General features: G+C 40.4%; 2 protein-coding genes across 25 annotated transcripts in view; both read left to right on the plus strand.

Moving 5' to 3' along the window:
• The window catches only part of LOC145460421 (uncharacterized), an 83,070-nt gene extending 63,895 nt beyond the window's left edge, over positions 1-19,175 (plus strand). For all 24 annotated transcript variants that reach the window (XM_081445207.1, XM_081445218.1, XM_081445223.1 and 21 more), the window contains one exon: positions 14,158-19,175. In XM_081445207.1, the coding sequence (XP_081301333.1) occupies positions 14,158-15,746 (1,589 nt within the window). In that variant the 3' untranslated portion in view covers positions 15,747-19,175. The remainder of the gene's footprint in view (positions 1-14,157) is intronic.
• Positions 1,426-6,747, plus strand: LOC145503363 (uncharacterized). Its single transcript, XM_081482827.1, has 4 exons — positions 1,426-3,162; positions 3,426-3,528; positions 4,441-4,879; positions 6,125-6,747. Exons 1-4 carry the CDS (start codon positions 1,426-1,428, stop codon positions 6,390-6,392), a joined length of 2,547 nt encoding a protein of 848 aa, XP_081338953.1. The 3' UTR covers positions 6,393-6,747.
• Positions 19,176-20,048: the final 873 nt, after the last annotated feature.

Consider the following 20,048-nt stretch of genomic DNA (forward strand, 5'->3'; position numbering starts at 1 on the left):
CCGAACCGCAAATGATCCCCGGACCGGAAATGATCCAGTGACCAGAACTGATTCCACCGCAAAAAGTTACGAATGGCGTGGACTCCATGAAAAGTCTATGAATGGATACATACATTCTTAATTATCCTAGGTGGAGAAAAGACAAGTATCTTTTTCGTGTAGGAAACGCACTGCTAAAAGAAAGATGAATCTTCGAAGGTGCGTGTAATTAACCACTTGGAATTTTTCCCTGTATACTTCTTGTACTCGCGTCTTAGATAGCCACGGGCTCCCAAGAAAGTGCCTAAGATTCCTTCGTGCTAGTGACCGTAGTAAAAATGTAATCAATCCATTTGGGAATTCTCAGTTGTCTCCAAATTTCGAACGTGGCCTATTGGTTGTGGTTTTGAGGTTTTCTCACGTGTCCTGAACTTTATTGTGATTGGTTCAGTACCAAATTAACCTTTAGTAATCAAATCCAAATGTTCACGGTTTTCTGAGTTTAACAGTAATAAACAAAGCGATTGCACAAATTTTAAATCCATTGTCCAAATTCCTGAGTCTTCACATTTCCAAATTTTATGGCGAGGCGACCATTTCCGGTCCAGGGGCCCGTTTCTCGAAAGCCCCGGAAACTTTTCGGGCCCATAAAGCCATAGCAAAATCTCGAACCTTACGATTACAGAGCTGTTTTGAAGCTGAATATGAAGAGAAGTTCCCTTCATACAAGAAGTTTCAGGCGCATACACTTCTCCGTTTTTAGATACAGATCATTTGCGGTACGGGGATCATTTGCGCGCCTGTACAGACCTCTGCTCGCAAGGAAAGCTTTTAGCAAATTATGGATCTTTTTACTGATGTCCCGCTTTTCCGAATTTTTCATGCAAACAAAACAAATGTCTCAGCACCCGATTTCTCATGCCAAATTTAGCTTGAGTAGAATCTGTTAAAAACTCATGAATATTTATCAGTTTTTACAAACAAATGTATGCCAGGGGAAAGCGTTGGATTTCCCAAAGCAACGCACCAGAAAAAGGGTGTGGTTTTTTTTTTGTGGTGGGGGGGGGGGGGGGGGGGGGAACATCCAAGATTGTATTCTGAAATCCAAAAATGAATTTTGCTTTTTTCTTTACTAAACAAATATATCCAAGATTATTCTGGAACCGAAGAATCCTCTCTGGGCAAGGATTCATCGGTTGGATTTAAGAATCCAATCTTGAATTTTCCCAAAGAAACCCACCAAGAAACGCGCTCAGTAGTAAGCAGGTCTCGCCCAACTTACGGTATTGGTTTCACAAACGCAGAAATTATTCTGCCCTACTTCTTTCTCAAAATGTATTTTCTCATGAGGATGAAAGACCCAATGAAAAGAGATCAATACGTTTGTTTAAATACGCTCTGATTGTTTCCTTACAAACGTTAAATCATACCTTCTTTCAGACCAAAATGAATATTAGTAGCAACACAAAACCTGCCATGCCTTTTGTGGCGGCACACACCCACATGGGTTACAGGTGGCAAGATCAACACCTAGCCTGTTCCAGGCTCTCGGTAGTTAGGGAGAAAAGTGGGCGAGTGAGAGAAAACCGAGGGGGGGCTGAGGCGACTGGAACAGACTCTCTTAAGCCTTACATATATCACAGCCTGTTTGTTTTGTTTTTCTTTTCAGTCATACCAGGATCACCATCTTCACCTGGACCGGGTAAACCGCAAACTCTGCCCTGTCTGACGACAAACTTTATCGGGAGGAAAGAAGAAGTGGAGAAAATAATAACGAAACTCCGAACAGATCGATTCCACATGATCGTAATTATTTCTCCGCCGGGAATGGGCAAGACACAAGTTGCCGTTAGTGTAAGCCACTCATTAAAGATTCGAGAACCCACTTTGTCCGTCATATTTGTTGAGAGGCTGAATAAGCTCACGGATATCTGCGGCGAAATCCTTGATCGTTTGAGTAATCGCTCCTGGTCGACGAACGTCGATTTGATATCGCAGGCGAAGCGCAAACTATTGGAACTTGAAGAAGACACTGTCATTGTGCTTGACAACACAGAAGACGTGCAGGGAAAGGAGTTCGATGACTTTGCTGAATGGCTGGTGAAGTTCGCGCCCAAAGCTCAGTTGATAATCACCACTCGCCAAGATGTAGGCTTTGCTTCAGCTGGTGTACATAAAGTTCAACTTGGGCCTTTGGACGCCAACTTGTCTGCTGAACTACTTCGGAGATTAGATGTCAACTGTATTGAAGAGCAAGTAGAAGACCTTGGAAAGCTTTGCGGTGGAATACCGTTGCTTCTCGTCAACTGTGCCTGCCTGCTCAAAAACGACTTCAACCCCGAGGTCTTAATTCAAGAACTTAGAGACAACCCCATACGACTCCTGAAATCCAATGCAAAAGAGATTTATGATGGACTGGGTAGATTCGTCAATACGTTTTCAAAAGACTTGATAACAAATCTTGTCGTTCTTTCTGTTTTCCCATCGACTTTTTCTCCCAAGGACATTGAGTTTCTTTTTAAAGATCAGCTGCAGCTAGAGATGGTGAAGACGGAGATGTTGAAGAGCACCCTCCTTCAAGAGATGAACGATCAAAAGCTCGGTCTTCATCCTTTGCTCCAGGCTTATTGCAGAACAGAGAGAGAAAGTTTGCACATGGTTCACGTAGGGTGCAATGCTCAGCGAAAGTTTAACCTGCATTATCTAGACCTTCTTAAAAGCTTAAGTAAGACATTTATCACTAAGAATTCAGCACTGATTGCCATCCAGACATTGAGAGATCAGAAAGTGAATATCTTAGAAGCACTAAAGAACTGTTTCGAAGATGCAAATGATCCTGATCAGAAAGTATTAGCCTTAGACGTGGTTAACAGCACCGAAGTGCTAGATTTCGTAGCTAAAGTATTATCACCTCCCAACGAGTGTGCTAAACTGTACCGGAAGTGCTGTGACATCGCAAAGACTTCCGGTGATAGGAGGAGGCACGCGGAGAGTTTGAATTCTCTTGGGTTCCTTCTTCTTTGTGACGTAGCTCACAGCAATGACGCCCCAGAGCGTAGCCGGGTAACTTTAGAGGTCTTTCAGGAAGCGCATAACATCAGAGAGACTTTACCAAAGGAGAGTCAGAAGTGTCAGACGTATGCGCACACCATCAGTAAGCTTGGGTTGTGTCATGTTCTTCAGGTAACAGTTTCTTTTGTTTTTGTGGGGAGTGGGGCAGGGGAGAAGCCTAGTTACAAAAATGGTAAAGAAAACATTTATTTCGTCATATTATTACAAGACCTGCGAAACAGGACTTTGCATATGACAAAGGACACAATGACACCATGCAGTGGTCACGTCACAAGTATGTCTCAGATCGGGAACCGAGCGAAGTGCGGGGATTGAGGAAATGAATGCTCTGTTTCTGTACTGTTCATTTATAGTTATTTCTTTATTTCTTGCAGGGCGATGTAGAGAAAGGCCTTGATTTAATCAAAGAGGGCATCAAAATGAGAGATGGTCTGGGAGATTCTTTGTATACCGCCGCTGGCAACTGTGACCTGGGAAGTGAGTGAAACATTGCTTAGTAACTGATGTTGAACGGATAGTTTTAAAGGCGCACAACTTACCATTTGAGCACTACACGTTGCATGTGCTTTGATAAGACTATATCCTCACCCAGATGTTTTCATTTGTAAACGCACACAAATGTTTCTGTCCGCTCAAGTCCCGCGATTGTTCACCTGACGGATCGTTGATGCCTGTCCACGTTGTGAAGTACGTTTTTAATTTAAGAAAACTACTTCTCTAATTCGATCTGTAGCATATCTCCTATCAAACCACAACATTCAAAATGCCGGTCCCAAAAACACACTCCTAAACGAGGCGCACATAATTATTGAGCGCAGGAACCAACGCGCACACACTACACACCCGACAATGACGAAAACAGTTGTACACACCCAAGTATTTATCACTCAAGTACACACTCAAGTATCTATCACGCGTGAACGACTGGTTACGAGAGTGAAGCTGAGTAAAGAGAGTTCATCCAACAAATAAGCTTTATTCCTGAGGTAAGCCCTCGCAACTTATTTTTTTGACAGGGTACCCAGTTCTTCCTGGGATAATGTTAGAATGCGCGGTGCGTCGACGTTTTCGTGTATGATGATAACGCGTGTCACAGGATTGGCTATTACCAGTCCCTTTGGGACTTCCAAAACCGGGAGTGACCTAAAATTAACTTGAGAGGGATTACCTCCCAAATAAAGTCTATACCCAGGATTACTGAGCTCTCTTACCCTCCATCCTCTCTTGGTATAAAGTACATAGCATAGTGTATAGTATAGAATATGCCTAAATTAACTGATGAGGTGTTACGATGATATCCACCTTGGAGAACGTAGCAAGACGAAATGACTGATTGGTTAGGTTTGTGCTACGTTGCGTTCTAAACAATTATCTTTACAATTCTTTCAGACAGCTATCGACTTTGTGGTGACCATCAAACGGCAATCGAAATCTGGAAAACAAGCACTCTGCCAGTTTACATGGAGGAGCTTGGTAACCACCCTTGGACCGCCTCCATCTTGCATTACATTGCTGACTCGTACAAGTCCCTCGCGATTGAAAACTCCGAACAAGGGTACGCTGAGCTGGCGGAAATGTTCTTTCGACAAGCTCTCGAGTTGAGAGGGAGGTTGTTGGGATTTCATCAGGATACTGCTCGCTCGCACGTCTTTCTTAGCGATGTTTTAGTCATTCAGGGAAATTTCCACTTGGCTTTGGACGAGCTTAACAAGGCGCTTAAAATCCAGCAAGAATTGCTAGGCCCACAACACAAGAACACCACTGATACATTGAAGAAAATGACAAATTTGCTGGCAAAAATGGCATGCAAAGACGAGACAAAGGAAACGTAAGGAAATGAGAGAATACCTAAGCATGTTGAAACGCTAATGCAAACAACCACAAGTAGCAAGAATCTTAGTTTCAATACGTCCTAATTGTTTTACTGTAGAGGTAATATTGAACATGTACGTGAATTTCTAAAGTGGGGTGAAAAACTGGAAAAAAATACACTCCAAATGGCGGACATCTATGCATGCGAGACTATTACGGACAGATAGCAGTTCATTTTCATGCACATTATTTATATCAGTTACTGTATTCAAAACAATTTATTTCTGATGTGGATATTTCATTGCTGACAGTGACAAAATATCGCAACTTTTCTAAACTGCAAGTTATCTGATTGATAAATATCAGCATTACACTTTACAAAGCATTGCATTGTGTATGACATAAATTTCTTTACTTACTAAATTACAGAGAAATCCACCAGATAACGCTCCATTACAGGTTTCCATGGGGTGCAATGGTTTTAAATAAAGGGCCAATGTTGGGTAGCTGGATCAGTTATGCCCCCTTATCAGGTCCATTAATTCTTAAAATAACTGCTACACATACTCATTATGTATTCATCAGCTCTGATGTAGAGTAGCCTCTGACCAAATGCCCCAACATAATTTAACCAACTCAAACCAAAGATCAGTAACAAAAATAGCTCCACTGTGCTGATACACTTGTTGTCTTATAATTGGTTGTTCTGCGTTTTAGGGTTGGGTTTTTTTGTTTTTGTTTTTTGTTATTTTTCAATGTCACTAGAAAAAAAATTTATACAGTTATCGTGATAATTATAATCATGATTTAGCAATGCTCGGCTAATATTATTTAGAAAACTAAATAAACAACTAATAGTAGTTGGTGTTGATAGGAAAGTGCTTAGATTACCTCTATCTGTTGATGGTTATCAGCAGACAAGGAAATGTTTGATAACTTACTTTGTCGTTGTCGATCAGGTATTATTAGGCGAGAGTTTCACTTTCCATTGCATACAGTCAAGTGTGCTTTCGTCATCTTGGTCTGTGAGGTTCTTGTGTTCACATTGCTCGGCACGTGTTTCTCTTATTATTCGTGTCAGAATTGTCTGGCTTAGTTATACACACACAATTTACTTCCAAACACTTACTGCTATTCGTGCTGCTGACATGGGCGATTTAATCTTAAAGTTACGACTTCCTTATTGTTACATTTACATTTTGGCCCGACGAAAACGCTAAGTTGACGGATTAACGGCGTTTTTCTGCATTCTTTCTTTCAGTGCCCTTGAAAGCCCGGAAAAGACCGTTGCTTTGCTGGAAGAGGAATTGGATTCACCCGAGGAACTCAAACTTACTCACCAAGCTATGTCCGTTGTCCCCAAGGGCTTGGGAGTCGAGTGGGAAATGGAACTGCCGGAGGAATTTGCGAAAAGATTGAATTCCCCGGATGTTCCTTTGGAAATCTCCGAGACTCACGAAGAAAAGGAAGGGGTGGTGTCTTATCCTGCACCCATCAGCAGTAGACAAGCAGGTAAAGGCCGGAAGTGACTGTATACCCTGACGTAGATACATGATTTTAGAGAAAGGGACTCGAGATACGGACCGTCGAAGGCGGTCCCCTGTAGAGGGGTCGATGGGTGGGGAATCCTCCCCCGCAAAATGTCTAAAATTGAGGTCCCCGGAAATGGAATTTCCGGCATTCTGAGACCAAGTCAGCGTGTTACAAGGCCTATTGTTTCTTACTTTAGGGGGCTCGATCGAGCCCCCCGAACCCCCCTAGATACGCCCCAGACACCGAAAAGCATGACTTGAAAACTATGAAGCGACATCACAGGGGTCATTCTATTGGCGAACGTAAACCAGCTTCTGTTTGAACACTTGATACGAGCTGGGCGTTCTCCGAGTAACACTCTTTGGCCGTTGTTGGATCTTTATAACGGCGTTAGGACATGTTAAATCAGCACTAGGTCATGCTCTGTCAAACCGTTTTGTGAAAAACCGCTGAGTTGTGTTTTTGACGCAGTGAAGCAAGATGCAGAGAAGTATGGGAATGCTTAACCTAAAAAAAACTTTGGACAGACATCGAACAAGTTTTATTGCTTTGTTTGTTGGGAAATATTTCATTCTTGCTTTTAAGTTTGCATCGTACGAGAAAAACCTATCACAGGCCAAACGTGCACAAAATTGGATGACCTAGCCTTCTATAGCAAAATTACTGTCATGCGTTGAACATTAACTTTTACATGCACTATTAAGACAAGAAGAGCGAGAAAATGAAGGGCGAATGAAAATAGAACCGTGTCTTACTGAAAAATAAAATGTCTTTTGACTGTTTGTTTTTCCATAAAAAAATTAAGGCAGATCGTTCCAAACGGAGCATTGAACACACTCTAAAATCGTATCGACACGTCAGGTACATTCGAAATAGTATTTTGACCCAAAAGAGGACGCAGACGTTTACATCATCAGGAAAATTCTGAATTCCGTAGAGCAAATCTTATTACAGACATTGCGAAACAACTATGAATTTCCTTTTAACTACAGTTATAAGTATAATTTAAAAATTGCCTTTTTTATAAAAAAGATTTTTTCTCAAAATCATTGGTATTGAAATTTTCTAAACGCATGAACTGAAACTTCTTTCTAATATCCAGAGCGTAGTCTTGTTTCATCAATTTTAGGTATTCTTGGCTTAGCTAAAAGAGTTACCTGTGATTCGCTAGTGCGGAAGGAATATGATGCAAGGTTTCCGGTCGATGGTTGACATACACAACATGCCGAGTTTTTGACTCCACAGAGATATCCACAAAGGTATCATTGTGTAAAGCTTGAATGAAAACCATTATCATGTTGTGTCACTCTATGAAAACCTGCCAAATGTGTCCTTAAGACTAGACTCTGGGACAAAAACAATACTTGGTCCTTGAAAAGGGAGCAATTTTTTGAGTGAACCCTGTCTTGAATCATTGATCCTGATCTGGATAATTCCAAAAGAATATTGCGTCCTTTTTATCAAATGAAGCAGCCACCATTTTTATTTGTTGTTTTACAAAAGGCTGCAATTTGAAGAGGCAGTTTCATCATTATTCCGGATTGTTTCAATATTCAGCTCTCCTGAGCAAAATGCTGGAATAGTAAGATTCTTCCGTAAATTAGAAGTAGATTGAGAAAACTTCCAAGTAGCTGGTGAAGGTGAGTGGACGTCATATGCAGTGCACTTATGTCCAGGATTGAGCGCAAGTATTGTTTAATTAGTACTTCATATTTGGCAGGGTTATTTGACATTTTCATACTTTACAGAATTGTGTGTGTGTTTTGGAAAAAAGCCCTCATCCCACCCCCTCCTCTTGCTCAAGGTCTGGATCCGCCACTGATTTGTGCAAAGCATGTTTATACCCTTCATTTATACAATGCTAATCTTAAATTTAGAAAAGGTCAGCGCTGGTATAATAAAATGTGAAATGGCCACAAAGAAAAGAGTACAAAAACCAAGTAGAAATTGACCACAAATCTTATACAGAACACAGATGAAAAACCACTTCTGTCCCCATAGAGTAACAGAGGAAAGAAATGTCTGAACACCGGATAACGATTACAGATGTCATGCACCATATGGGGCACCCGCTGTATACCCAGATGTTTGGAATACATTCCGTTTATACCAGAATTGGGATCATACATGTAGCTGAATCAAACAGACGAAGAGACACGGCGTAATTCCTTTACTTTTATTCCGGAATGAGGTCAATCAAAAATGAAATGCACACTAAGTACAGTTGTTGGGAATAAGCACAAAATTGTCCTGGCGATCGTTTCCTTTTCATAGGCAGTAGATAGCAGTAGTCTACATGAATGGCAAACTACAATAATGTTGTCCCTAAATTTGAACTTAACTTGCTCTTAGGAACAATATGCTAAATAAATCATTACAGTGCAGTGTAATGTCACTTAATACAGTTACATACTTAAGGCATTTTCTACTTTTATTTTTCCCGTAACTGTCAAATTTCTTGCATGATCATTGGCTGATTTCTATAGTCAGTTTACAATATATTCATCCTTTCGCTAGTCTAGTACCTGAACTCTCTGTTGATGTCTACTCTCTACTGAACCCTGGTGCAAGAGGAGAGATTCAATGATACCTTGCATGCACATGTTCAGAACGCCACCTTTTACGCCCCTGAAAAATAGAAATTAATGTAGAAGCGTGAAGCTAGTGAGATTTGTTGACATAAGGGGGGGTCAGCAATAGGTGTTTTTCTGTGGTGAACCATATTTTAGCTTAGTCATCATGTCTCATTACGCCTAATCTCGATTTCCGCCATTCTCTCGGGTCTGGTCCCCGAGGGTCCTCCCCAAGGGGGAAGAGCCCGGGCTCCTTTCCCGAACAGCAACTGGTAATCGAGGCTACACATTAGGAGGAGTCCGAGGAGCGTTTTCGGGTACTAAACAAATCCTCATGCAAAAGTGGTGGACTTGTTTATTGAAAATTTTAAACGTGCATATATCACATAATCATACCTTGATTTAGGCTTGGCATGGTTTTTACACGCCTTTTCATTCTTGCACGCATAACAACTATTTTTCGGCATGCCATCTGTGAAAATTTAAGCACAACTGATTTCTGTACGGTCGAACTCAAATTTAGTCATGAAAGATGGATTTACTTGACAACAAACTAAAGTTGAGAGTATCAAGAAGTCATTCTGTGAGAGTTAAAGCGACTGTTTTGATTGCGAACCAATTCAACCTGAAGTCACTACTCAAACTATTGAGAGCTGATTGACTGCACTCAAGTCGTTTGAATTATATATTTCGTAAACTGAACTTCATCGAACTTAATCCGTGGATTAAGTTCGATTGTGTTCGATGGTGAGGTTCGGGTTTTCTATACAAATTATGTACAAGTGAGGTATGAATTTTTAACAGAGATATATTTGTGATATTTAACAATTATTCACCAAAGGCGAATTAAGAGAACATTGTTGAATGTTTTAGTATAATTTGCAGAGGTGAATATCAAGGACTACAAAATAACAGACTAAAACGTAAAAGCACAGACGCAATTGTTCCTGTGCATACACGTATGCAGCCGTAGTTTACATGTACATCGATTGTTAATCAATACACCGATTCCAGAAAAAATCGGGAGTTGCACGTAAGCGAGGATTAATAGCCCTCGAGCTTTCAAAATGGCGGACGAAATGCTGGGGAAGAACGAAAAAATTCGAATGTATGTAGGTTAGAGCTACTTGTCTGGAGCAAATGTGGTAAAGAAAAGGAAAAGAGTTGGACACAAGTGTTGTGCGGCTGCAAACTCTAATAATCGAAGCAAAAACCGACCTGATTTATCATTTCCACGACTGAGTTTCCTTCGGACAAGCTAGCCAGATAAACAAAGAAGAAAAAAGTGGAAAATACTTATGCAAAGGGGAGATGTCTATTTTACCTCGGTAGGAAATAATTTTGTTGTTCCGAGCACTTCTTGCCAAGTGATTTTAAACTGAGTACACTTTTTGAAACTGGAAGCCGTACCCTCGGCTTTCCCTTGGGCAAAAGTTGATGAGGAATCTCTTTGTAGAGCGAAATATGTGATGCGTCTGAGTCTGCCATATGAATACCCATCAGCTTCAATCAACTTAGGAATTAATCAGTTTTCACGCCTCTGAGGTAAACAAAAAACGTTTCCCAAAAACAATGTTGAATGTGGAAGAACATTAGTGATTTAAATACAGCCATTGATGAATTTTGAATATTTTTTACTCGCTTAATATTTCAGCAAGATCTGGCTTTTAGGTTTAATGTTTAAGAACTAGCGGTGTCAGATAAATTATTGCATGGGCCAATTTCCTGTACTTGATGTTGGGGAGCCAGGCCATTAATTATTTACCTGAAGTTTTTTTAGGCTGACTTTGAAAACATAAGGTGCAGAATAGACGGCAGAGAGACAAAAGGTCAGACACCCAAGACCTGGACACCCAAAAGTGAACTTTACTCTGAATTAAAGTCTGACAACACATTTTAAGGCCTTGTAGGAATTTTCCTTAATGTCGTAGATTTGCTAGACAGCTTGTACTGGCAAGCAGGAAGGTTATAATCTTCATCCCTTCTATGCAACCAAGTAAATCAGAACTGACTATAATTTTAATACCAGTTTTTTAAGGAAGACTGTTTTCCAACCATGAACCAGAGCTGCAAATGTAAGAATACAAGTTTAAATGGCTATTAGGAGAATAAATGGATGGCATATATTTGAGGGTGTAACTCCACTAAGGTTGTGTACAGTTGTTAATCAACCCTGGATAGTAAGCTATTTGGTTGTAAACTGGCAGAAAAAAAAGTTATCTGATGTTTATCTGTCATTTGGTAGTGACTTTAAGGTTACTTCCCACCTTCGCAGGTGCCCTTCGGGAAAAAAATCGTACGCGCGCCAGTTTCAATAAAACCCTAACAAACTATATATCATAAGAAAGCTTAATAAATGTACTTTAAGAAAAAAATACAATTTCAGCAATGTTTTCTTTCAGGAAGTGTCAGGAGGCGGTAAGGCGTGAAACGACCGAGGCTTCTTCTATTGAATTTATCGGGTATCGGATTCCGCAGTACGAGAAAAATGGCTGCACAGTCTTATTCACAAGGCATCAATCAACGAAAGTGTGTCGGGCTTTTTCGATATTCTGATTGGTTGTCTAGATATCCACTTCTAAAGTTGGAGTAGCTAAAAATATGCGAGACGTGTTGCGTAAATGGACGCCACGGGAAAAATGTGTTAAATATCCAAATTTCCCGACACACTTTGGTTTGTCATTATCTCTGGAATGTTCTGGCAAAGTTTCACGAAAATCCGTCAAATCTGCATACCCTATAAATTCGCTCAAAGTGGATGTATTCCCCCAAAAATCAAATGCGAGATTTTAGCTTGTAAAGGTTCGTAAACAACTCGCGCCACGCCCGGAGATTATCACGCCTAATAAAACCGCAAACCAATGGAACAACAGGACCTCCTAGTGCCTATGACAATAGATCAAGATTTCCCGGGAAAAGCATCGCATTGCAACATGTTTTTTTTCATCTCGCTCAGTGGAGTTCAATTCAGGACGGCGACGTTATATAATGGGCAAAGGCAAAGGCAAAACCCGTGCCAAAAAGGTTAAAGGCGGAAAATGTGCCGCTGAAAAACAAGACGTTAAGGAATCGACGGACAGCTTAAGAAATACCCTTATTGCTGAAAGGAGTTCCCTTGGGTAGGTTTCATTTTCTTCATCACTTCCGCCAGATTCCAACGAAGAATCTTGTTCGCAGCCTGCACTGACGTTAACTTTGATTTTTAAGCTACTTACTCCAAGGATATTCGAATTCTCCGGATCTTCAGCAGACGCCGAGATTGTCGAAGGCGTCTGGCCCAACCAAGGGCCTTTGTCGCTTTCAGCAAGTTTTTTTTTTTCTTTCCTTGACAATATGGAACTTTTTCTTTCTTCTTTGGGCCGGTTTTTTTCGTTTTCTTTACCCAAGGCCTTTTTTCTGCTTTTGATTTTTCCATAGGAGTTAGCGTAAAGGGCTTCCACGTGGAAATTTTTGTCAAGTGCGTGATGTAAATAAAAATATGCAAATGACATGAAATACGAACGATGAGCGTTTGCCGCGAAAATTTCCCCAGGGTTCTCGCCCGTTGGCAAGATTGTGACACCTTCCTAGTTTATTAACTTTATTTGAAAATACGTTTTTTCTAAATAACTCGGCCGCTTTTTGAGATTTTTAATGTTTTTCTTTTGGAAACACTAGATAAAATGACGAACTTAAATTTTGTCAAATAAAAGAAAAAACGATTTTTTTGGCCTCTGAAGGTGGGAAGTAACCTTAAACAGAGTACATGATATTGTTCATCAGTCGTAATTAAATATTTGGTGATTTCCACCGCACTGAAATTGTGCATTATGTGGCTTCTTGTTCTATTTTCTGGCACAGGGTGTAACATAGAAGGACACATGGTAGAGCTGGTGTATAATTTTGACCTCATTGAGAATTTCCTACATTGTATGATCTTATAGATTCCCAATTGTTTTGAACTATTTTGAAATATTCATTCAAATATTCATTACCACAGAAAAACTAGAAGTAGCTGAATTCTCTCATATTAGATGCTGGACAAACTTTTTGGACCTTTAATATACATTATTTATTCTGGCTTTAGCAATAATCACATCGTGTAAGGCCATCTCTAAGCATTAGGTAAGCCAATTCATATATAATGTATTTATCATAAATTGTTCAATATTCTTTAGCATTTCCTTCCACCATTCTATGTCCAAGGCAATTTGCTCATTAAAAATTCGCAGTTACTTCCAATTTATAGCCAGGAAATTCCAAAGTCTGTTCACAACAAAGAGTAGTTGTTGTACATGGTACATCGTAAACTGAAGTTCATATGACTCTTGTTTACTTTTAAACCAGTGTCAAATATTTTGCATATTGATTTTATAAGGCAATCTTTCATGGTCTCACTATCCATAACAATGACGTTCCTAGCTTAAATTATTTCATGGAGATTGCTCTAACTTGGGTCTGTAACCTGAGTCCAGCTGGGGGACCCTGGGGAGGCCCCCAAAATTTCCCTTTTCTCTTGAACAAAAAAAAAGCATTTTGTTACTTCCACCTTCGTCTATCCCTGTTGATGCATTATTTCAGTGTACTTGTCCATTACTAGTTGCTAGTTTTCTAGGCCATCTTTCATGGCATGTGACCGATAGTCTTTGTTACACTGTAGTACACTTCACTGATAATTTTATTGGTGATTTGACTGATGAATCAGCTTTGTGATTGCGTCCTACCCTGTAACGCAATGATGCTGTCACTCTACCGAACCCTTCCTTATACCATTCTTGGCGAGTAGATCGTGGTCTTGTTTGATACTCTGATTAGCATCTTTTGAACTGAAGGATTTCCCTTTATTCTCTAACACCGATTGTTAATTTATGAAGAGAGATTGGATGTCGAGGAAAAGGTTGGATGTTCTCTAACTTGAGAAGACTGAAGTCGTCAGTGAAAAATGAATCAGCCGTAGGAAATTTGTTCAAGTGTTTTGTTACGATATTCCCGATATCCGGCACAATTTTTAAATTTACTTCCCTATGTTCTTTCGAGCTCTTGCTTCATCAGTTTTACTGCTTTAAGCTACTTTAGCTTTCGTAAACCAAGCTCTAGCGGGGTGAATATAGCGTCATGTGATGAGCTTTTCGACCAATCAGAATGTCCAATTCTTATATTTACCTCTGGAAATTGTACTAATATTTGATATTTTGTAATTACCACCTAGATCCGTCTTTCAAAGGCGAGTATGGAAGTAACATACTACATAGTGCTTCACAGGGTGGTAATGTCGTCATCATCGAGACAATGCTGTCACGTGGTCTTGATATCAATTCAAGAGATAGTGATGGTGACACTCCCTTGATGATCGCGGCTTTCTCTGGCAAGATGGAGGCCGTAAACTATCTTTTAAACAAAGGAGCAGATGCGTCTTTGAAAGGCCAGTATGGAAGGAACTCACTGCACAAGGCTTCCAGTGGTGGTAATGTCGCCATCATCGAGACAATGCTGTCACGTGGTCTTGATATCAATTCAAAAGATAGCCAAGGTAATACTCCCTTGATGATCGCGGCTTTCTCTGGCAAGATGGAGGCCGTAAACTATCTTTTAAACAAAGGAGCAGATGCGTCTTTGAAAGGCCAGTATGGAAGGAACTCACTGCACCACGCCTCCTATGGTGGTAATGTCGTCATCATCGAGACAATGCTGTCACGTGGTTTTGATATCAATTCAAGAGATAGTTATGGTGACACTCCCTTGATGATCGCGGCTTTGTGTGGCAAGATGGAGGCCGTAAACTATCTTTCAGACAAAGGAGCAGATGCGTCTTTGAAAGGCCAGTATGAAAGGAACTTACTGCACCACGCCTCCTATGGTGGTAATGTCGTCATCATCGAGACAATGCTGTTACGTGGTTTTGATATCAATTCAAGAGATAGTGATGGTGACACTCCCTTGATGACCGCGGCTTTCTCTGGCAACATGGAGGCCGTAAACTATTTTTTAAACAAAGGAGCAGATGCGTCTTTGAAAGGCCAGTATGGAAGGAACTCACTGCACCACGCCTCCTATGGTGGTAATGTCGTCATCATCGAGACAATGCTGTCACGTGGTTTTGATATCAATTCAAGAGATAGTTATGGTGACACTCCCTTGATGATCGCGGCTTTGTGTGGCAAGATGGAGGCCGTAAACTATCTTTTAGACAAAGGAGCAGATGCGTCTTTGAAAGGCCAGTATGGAAGGAACTCACTGCACCACGCCTCCTATGGTGGTAATGTCGTCATCATCGAGACAATGCTGTCACGTGGTTTTGATATCAATTCAAGAGATAGTTATGGTGACACTCCCTTGATGATCGCGGCTTTGTGTGGCAAGATGGAGGCCGTAAACTATCTTTTAGACAAAGGAGCAGATGCGTCTTTGAAAGGCCAGTATGAAAGGAACTTACTGCACCACGCCTCCTATGGTGGTAATGTCGTCATCATTGAGACAATGCTGTCACGTGGTCTTGATATCAATTCAAGAGATAGTTATGGTGACACTCCCTTGATGACCGCGGCTTACACTGGCAAGATGGAGGCCATAAGCTATCTTTTTGACAACGGAGCAGATACGTCTTTGACAGGCCAGTATGGAAGGAACTCACTGCACAACGCTTCCATTGGTGGTAATGTCGCCATCATCGAAACAATGCTGTCACGTGGTCTTGATATCAATTCAAAAGATAGTCAAGGTATTACTCCCTTGATGATCGCAGCAGCTCATGGTAAAACTGAAGCTGTGAAGTATCTACTCAGCAGGGGAGCACGTTAGTCTTCTACTTCATATTTATATTGCCTTTATTTTTAAGACGGCAGATTAGCAGTTAGTTTTTATATGCTCAGTGTTGTGATAAAATTAGTGAGAAATTTTAGTAACTTGTGTAGAGTTTGAACTCACATATTAAGGTTACTAAGAGTGTTGCTCTGACAGTTGTTTTGGCTCCTCAAGGAGGATTAGAATAACGAACTTATTATTCACTTGAATGGAATATTCAAAGTTCGCGCAGCAATAATTTCAGGATATGTCCTTTTCCAGAAAAATATTTTTCTGACCAATTAACGGGACGAAATTCGAACACTTCTGGAACTGGTTCGGTAAGAATAAGTTGCCAGGGGCTTGTCTGCTCTTGAAGTAAACTTTCGCCCGAAAATATCGCATCGTCCCGACTAGTAGCGCTTAGGTCTCCGAGGATGAGGGAGTAGAGGAACTAGTATTTAAGTATATGAATTTTCCCAGTCAACCTTATTGATTTCAATATCATTTATTTCAAATTCCTATAACATATCACAAGTTATCAGCATATTTAGCTGGTAGAATCATGAAGTAATAGTTGACAGTATCTTGATTTCATAGCACCCGGTTGATTTTTTCTGTTATCTTGTATTGAGCAATTATCCTGTGAAATAACCTGGAATATTGTATGATACTTCACCGACGAGGCTGTAGGCTGAGTGAGCTTAACTAAGAGTATATTCTGCAAGATTGAGCGACATGCCTTTCACTGTAAAATGGCGTTGACTAGCCTACGCGACTCCTACGGTTCGTGACATTTGTACATTTGCCGTTCTTTGTTCGGCGGGTCACTCGAAGTTTTTGTTTCTTCACTCGTGTTTATGAAGGGCACTTCATGTTGTATTATAGGGAGGAATTTTAAGAAGACTTGAGCCGTATAAAGACCGTGCTATGGCGAAATTTTTAGAGGTCATAGGTCTGCATGATTTCCGCTGTTATCTGCATGTTGCTTCGTCGAGTTTGATACCTCTGTAATTTGCCACGTGTTCATGCATTTTTTAGGCTCATTTCTATTGCAAGAGATGTTTTTAGGGGAGGCGCGGTGGCCTCATGGTTAGTGCGCTCGTCTCCGGATCGAGCGGTCCGGGTTCGAGCCCTGGCCGGGGACATTGTGTTGTGTTCTTGGGCAAGACGCCTTACTCTCACAGTGCCTCTCTCCACCCAGGTGTATAAATGGGTACCGGCGAACTTAATGCTGGAGGTAACCCTGCGATGGACTAGCATCCCATCCAGGGGGGAGTAGAAATACTCCTAGTCGCTTCATGCTACAGAAACCGGGATAAGCTCCGGCCTGATGGGCCACTTGGCTCGCATGCAGACTTTACCTACCTTTACCTTACCTCATGCATTTTTTAGGTTCATTTCTATTGCAAGAGATGTTTTTAGGTCTCCAATTATTTGCTTTTGAGGGACGAAATATGAAATTTACCGTGAAAATGTTGCTTAGTTGCATTCTATATTGCGTTGCCGAGTCCGGCTGTGATTGGAGCTCTTTGCAAGTAGAGTAGGTAGATTCTTCATGGATATCATATTTGTCCTTGTACGGTATTCTTCGGAGACGCCCTAGTCTCACTTCGATAAGGCTATACTTTTCTCTAGAGACATTCTTATGTTTCTTCATTGTACAGCTATTTGATCGAGCTTATGTTTCTCGAGCTCGATGTATAAGTTTATTCCTCCTTTAGTCGTTCTGGCACAACATGATTCAAATGTAGTTGTTTACCCGCGAGTCTGTTTTGCGTGTTTTATATGCCATTGTTCGGCTTAGTTCAGGCAAGACCATGGTTTCGATCCTCCATGTGGATCTCATCAGTTGCCGGTTCTAAAATACTCTGTACGTCTGAGGTTGCTAGCGCAACTCGCACATATGTGATAATGCAAGACATTCTGCGGCTTGGCACAAACTTTTCCTGTTGTGTACCATTGTGACGGATCGAAAATGTCTAGTTTCTATTGGCTATAACAGCTAGCCAATGGCTTCACTCGCTTTATGTGAAGGAGGAATTTTAAGTAGAGTTGAGCCGTAGAAAGACCGTGAAGTGCTCTTCATAAACACGAGTGAAGCAACAAAAAGGTCGAGTGACCGAACGGAGAATGGCAAATGTGCAAATGTCACGAACCGCAGGAGTCGTGTGGGCTAGTCAACCCCATTTTACACTGACGAGTCCTGGCAAATTGTATATCACAGGAAGCTAAAGAATATATAACTGAAGGGTGATTTAAAGTACTGGAAAATAAGCCCAAGTAATTCCTTGTAAGCGTTAGCTCTAGAAAGGAACTGATGATCGATAGCACTTGAAGCAAAGGAAAATTCCTTGACACAAGCGGGTCTCTGAATTAAATCACCGTTGCTCGTCTTGCTCTGCCGACTGAGTTATTACAAGGCCAGACAGTGGTGGTTGTACCCAGTCCCATAGCCTAGAGTTTTCGTAGATTTGTAAATGTTAAATGAATATGTTAGTGGATTTGTATTTTTTTAAAACTGTGGTTAGTTTAGTATATTCCTTTTTTTACCAGGGTTTTGGTGTATTTGTATTTTTTGAACAAAGTTTTTGTATTTTTTATTTTTTAACTGATGTTATAGTAGACTGATCATGATTTGTATGCTTGTAAAAGTGTTAACGCGAAAAAAATGAGTGAACTCAAAGTTGTTGACGAAGACTTTGTTTTGTTTGTCATTACAACAGTAGTGTAGGATGGTCCTATACCAAGGTTATAGCCAGCTAATTAAGCTTGTATGTTATTAGCATTATCACGGTTTTACGGCACTGTATTTATAACGCCTTAGGGTCCTTAAGTGTAATATATTGGTGGTGTTCAAGACATCACTTAGTATGTCACTACTATAACACTGATCTTTCAATGCAATAACTTAGTACTTAACTGCAGTAGGACTCAGGAGTATCAGTAGTTCATAGAGTGTGACCATCCGTGGGTAAAATTAGCTGCGAAAAGAACTGGGTTTTTTTTGAGATTTTATTAGTAGTTAACTTGACATTGACATTTACAGTTCAAAGTACGCAGTAATTAAATAGTGTATATTTAGAGCGGTTTTCATTTGAGTGTCGAAAGTAATTTGACAATTACTTTGGTTTTGGTTTTGGTTTTACTACGGTTTGATATTGGCTGAATAGTCTAATTGGTATGTAATTGGTTTAGTTTTGGTTTTACGACACTCAATTGAAAACCGCTCTATCCAATTTAAAGTTTGTAATTTTCAGCTAGATATTGACTATTTTACGTAAGGAGACGCTACGGCTCAGTAAAAATATGCACACTAATAAGTTAACAAAGGCAAGGTAAAACGAAACTACAGGAATAGGGAGAAAAACAAAGCAAAAAAGTTACAAAATATTTCCATGTTGTATTAAACATTGTAATTTTGTTTACAATCGCAATTTCGCGCGGTATATTTAACAAATGGATGCACGCGGGAGGTTGCTAAGCACGAAAGAAGCGTAAGAGTCGCACGAGGCGATAGCCGAGTGCGACTCTAGCTTCTTGAGTGCTTAGCAAACCTCCCAAGTGCATCCATAACTCAATCGTGCACGCTATGGCGTTTACCATTTGTTTTATAACATAACATTGAGACATTGGCACAACAGAAGTCTTTTTATTGAGCTACAAAAAAATGTTCGTGTAGTCTTACATGACAAGGGTAAACAAGTGCGCGAAAATTCATTCATGAAAACCGACTGCACACCAGTAACTCGATAAAGTTTCATCCTCAGACAACTGTGAAGACAGTTTCGCATTTCTGGCAGAAGAACGTCGGCCATTACTTTGGAAACAATGTCTGTCCAAAGATTTACTTTGTAAACATTAGCACACACGTCAGCAACGTACACCCATGGGCAAATAGTAAACGCTAAATTAACCAATCAGAGCGCGCGCTTTGCTTTAGTTATGTTATAATATTATTTTCTTTAGAAGTGCTAGAAAGCTGCTAAAATAGACTTGTTTTCATGCAAGCAGTTATTTTGCAATAATTTGCGTATTATTCAGACTATATGTGTTCCATAGTCACAGGATTCGGTATCAGCCACGCTATTTGATAAAGTGACGGGTTCCTTAGTTTTACTAACCCGCTAGTTTTGAAATACGCTCCAAAAGGATGACATTAGAAAACAGTGTAAACACGTGATCGATGGAGCCTGTCAGTCAAACATCGAGGGCTTACATTATGATCACGTATTTTGACTCTAAAGAGACTAACATTAGTTGGAATATAAGAATGTTGTGAGAATCTTGTATTGAAACATTGTTATTTTTATGCCATTC

The sequence above is a fragment of the Orbicella franksi genome, chromosome 11 (genome assembly GCF_964199315.1).
Source record: "Orbicella franksi chromosome 11, jaOrbFran1.1, whole genome shotgun sequence".
NCBI classification, from domain to species: Eukaryota; Metazoa; Cnidaria; class Anthozoa; order Scleractinia; family Merulinidae; genus Orbicella; species Orbicella franksi.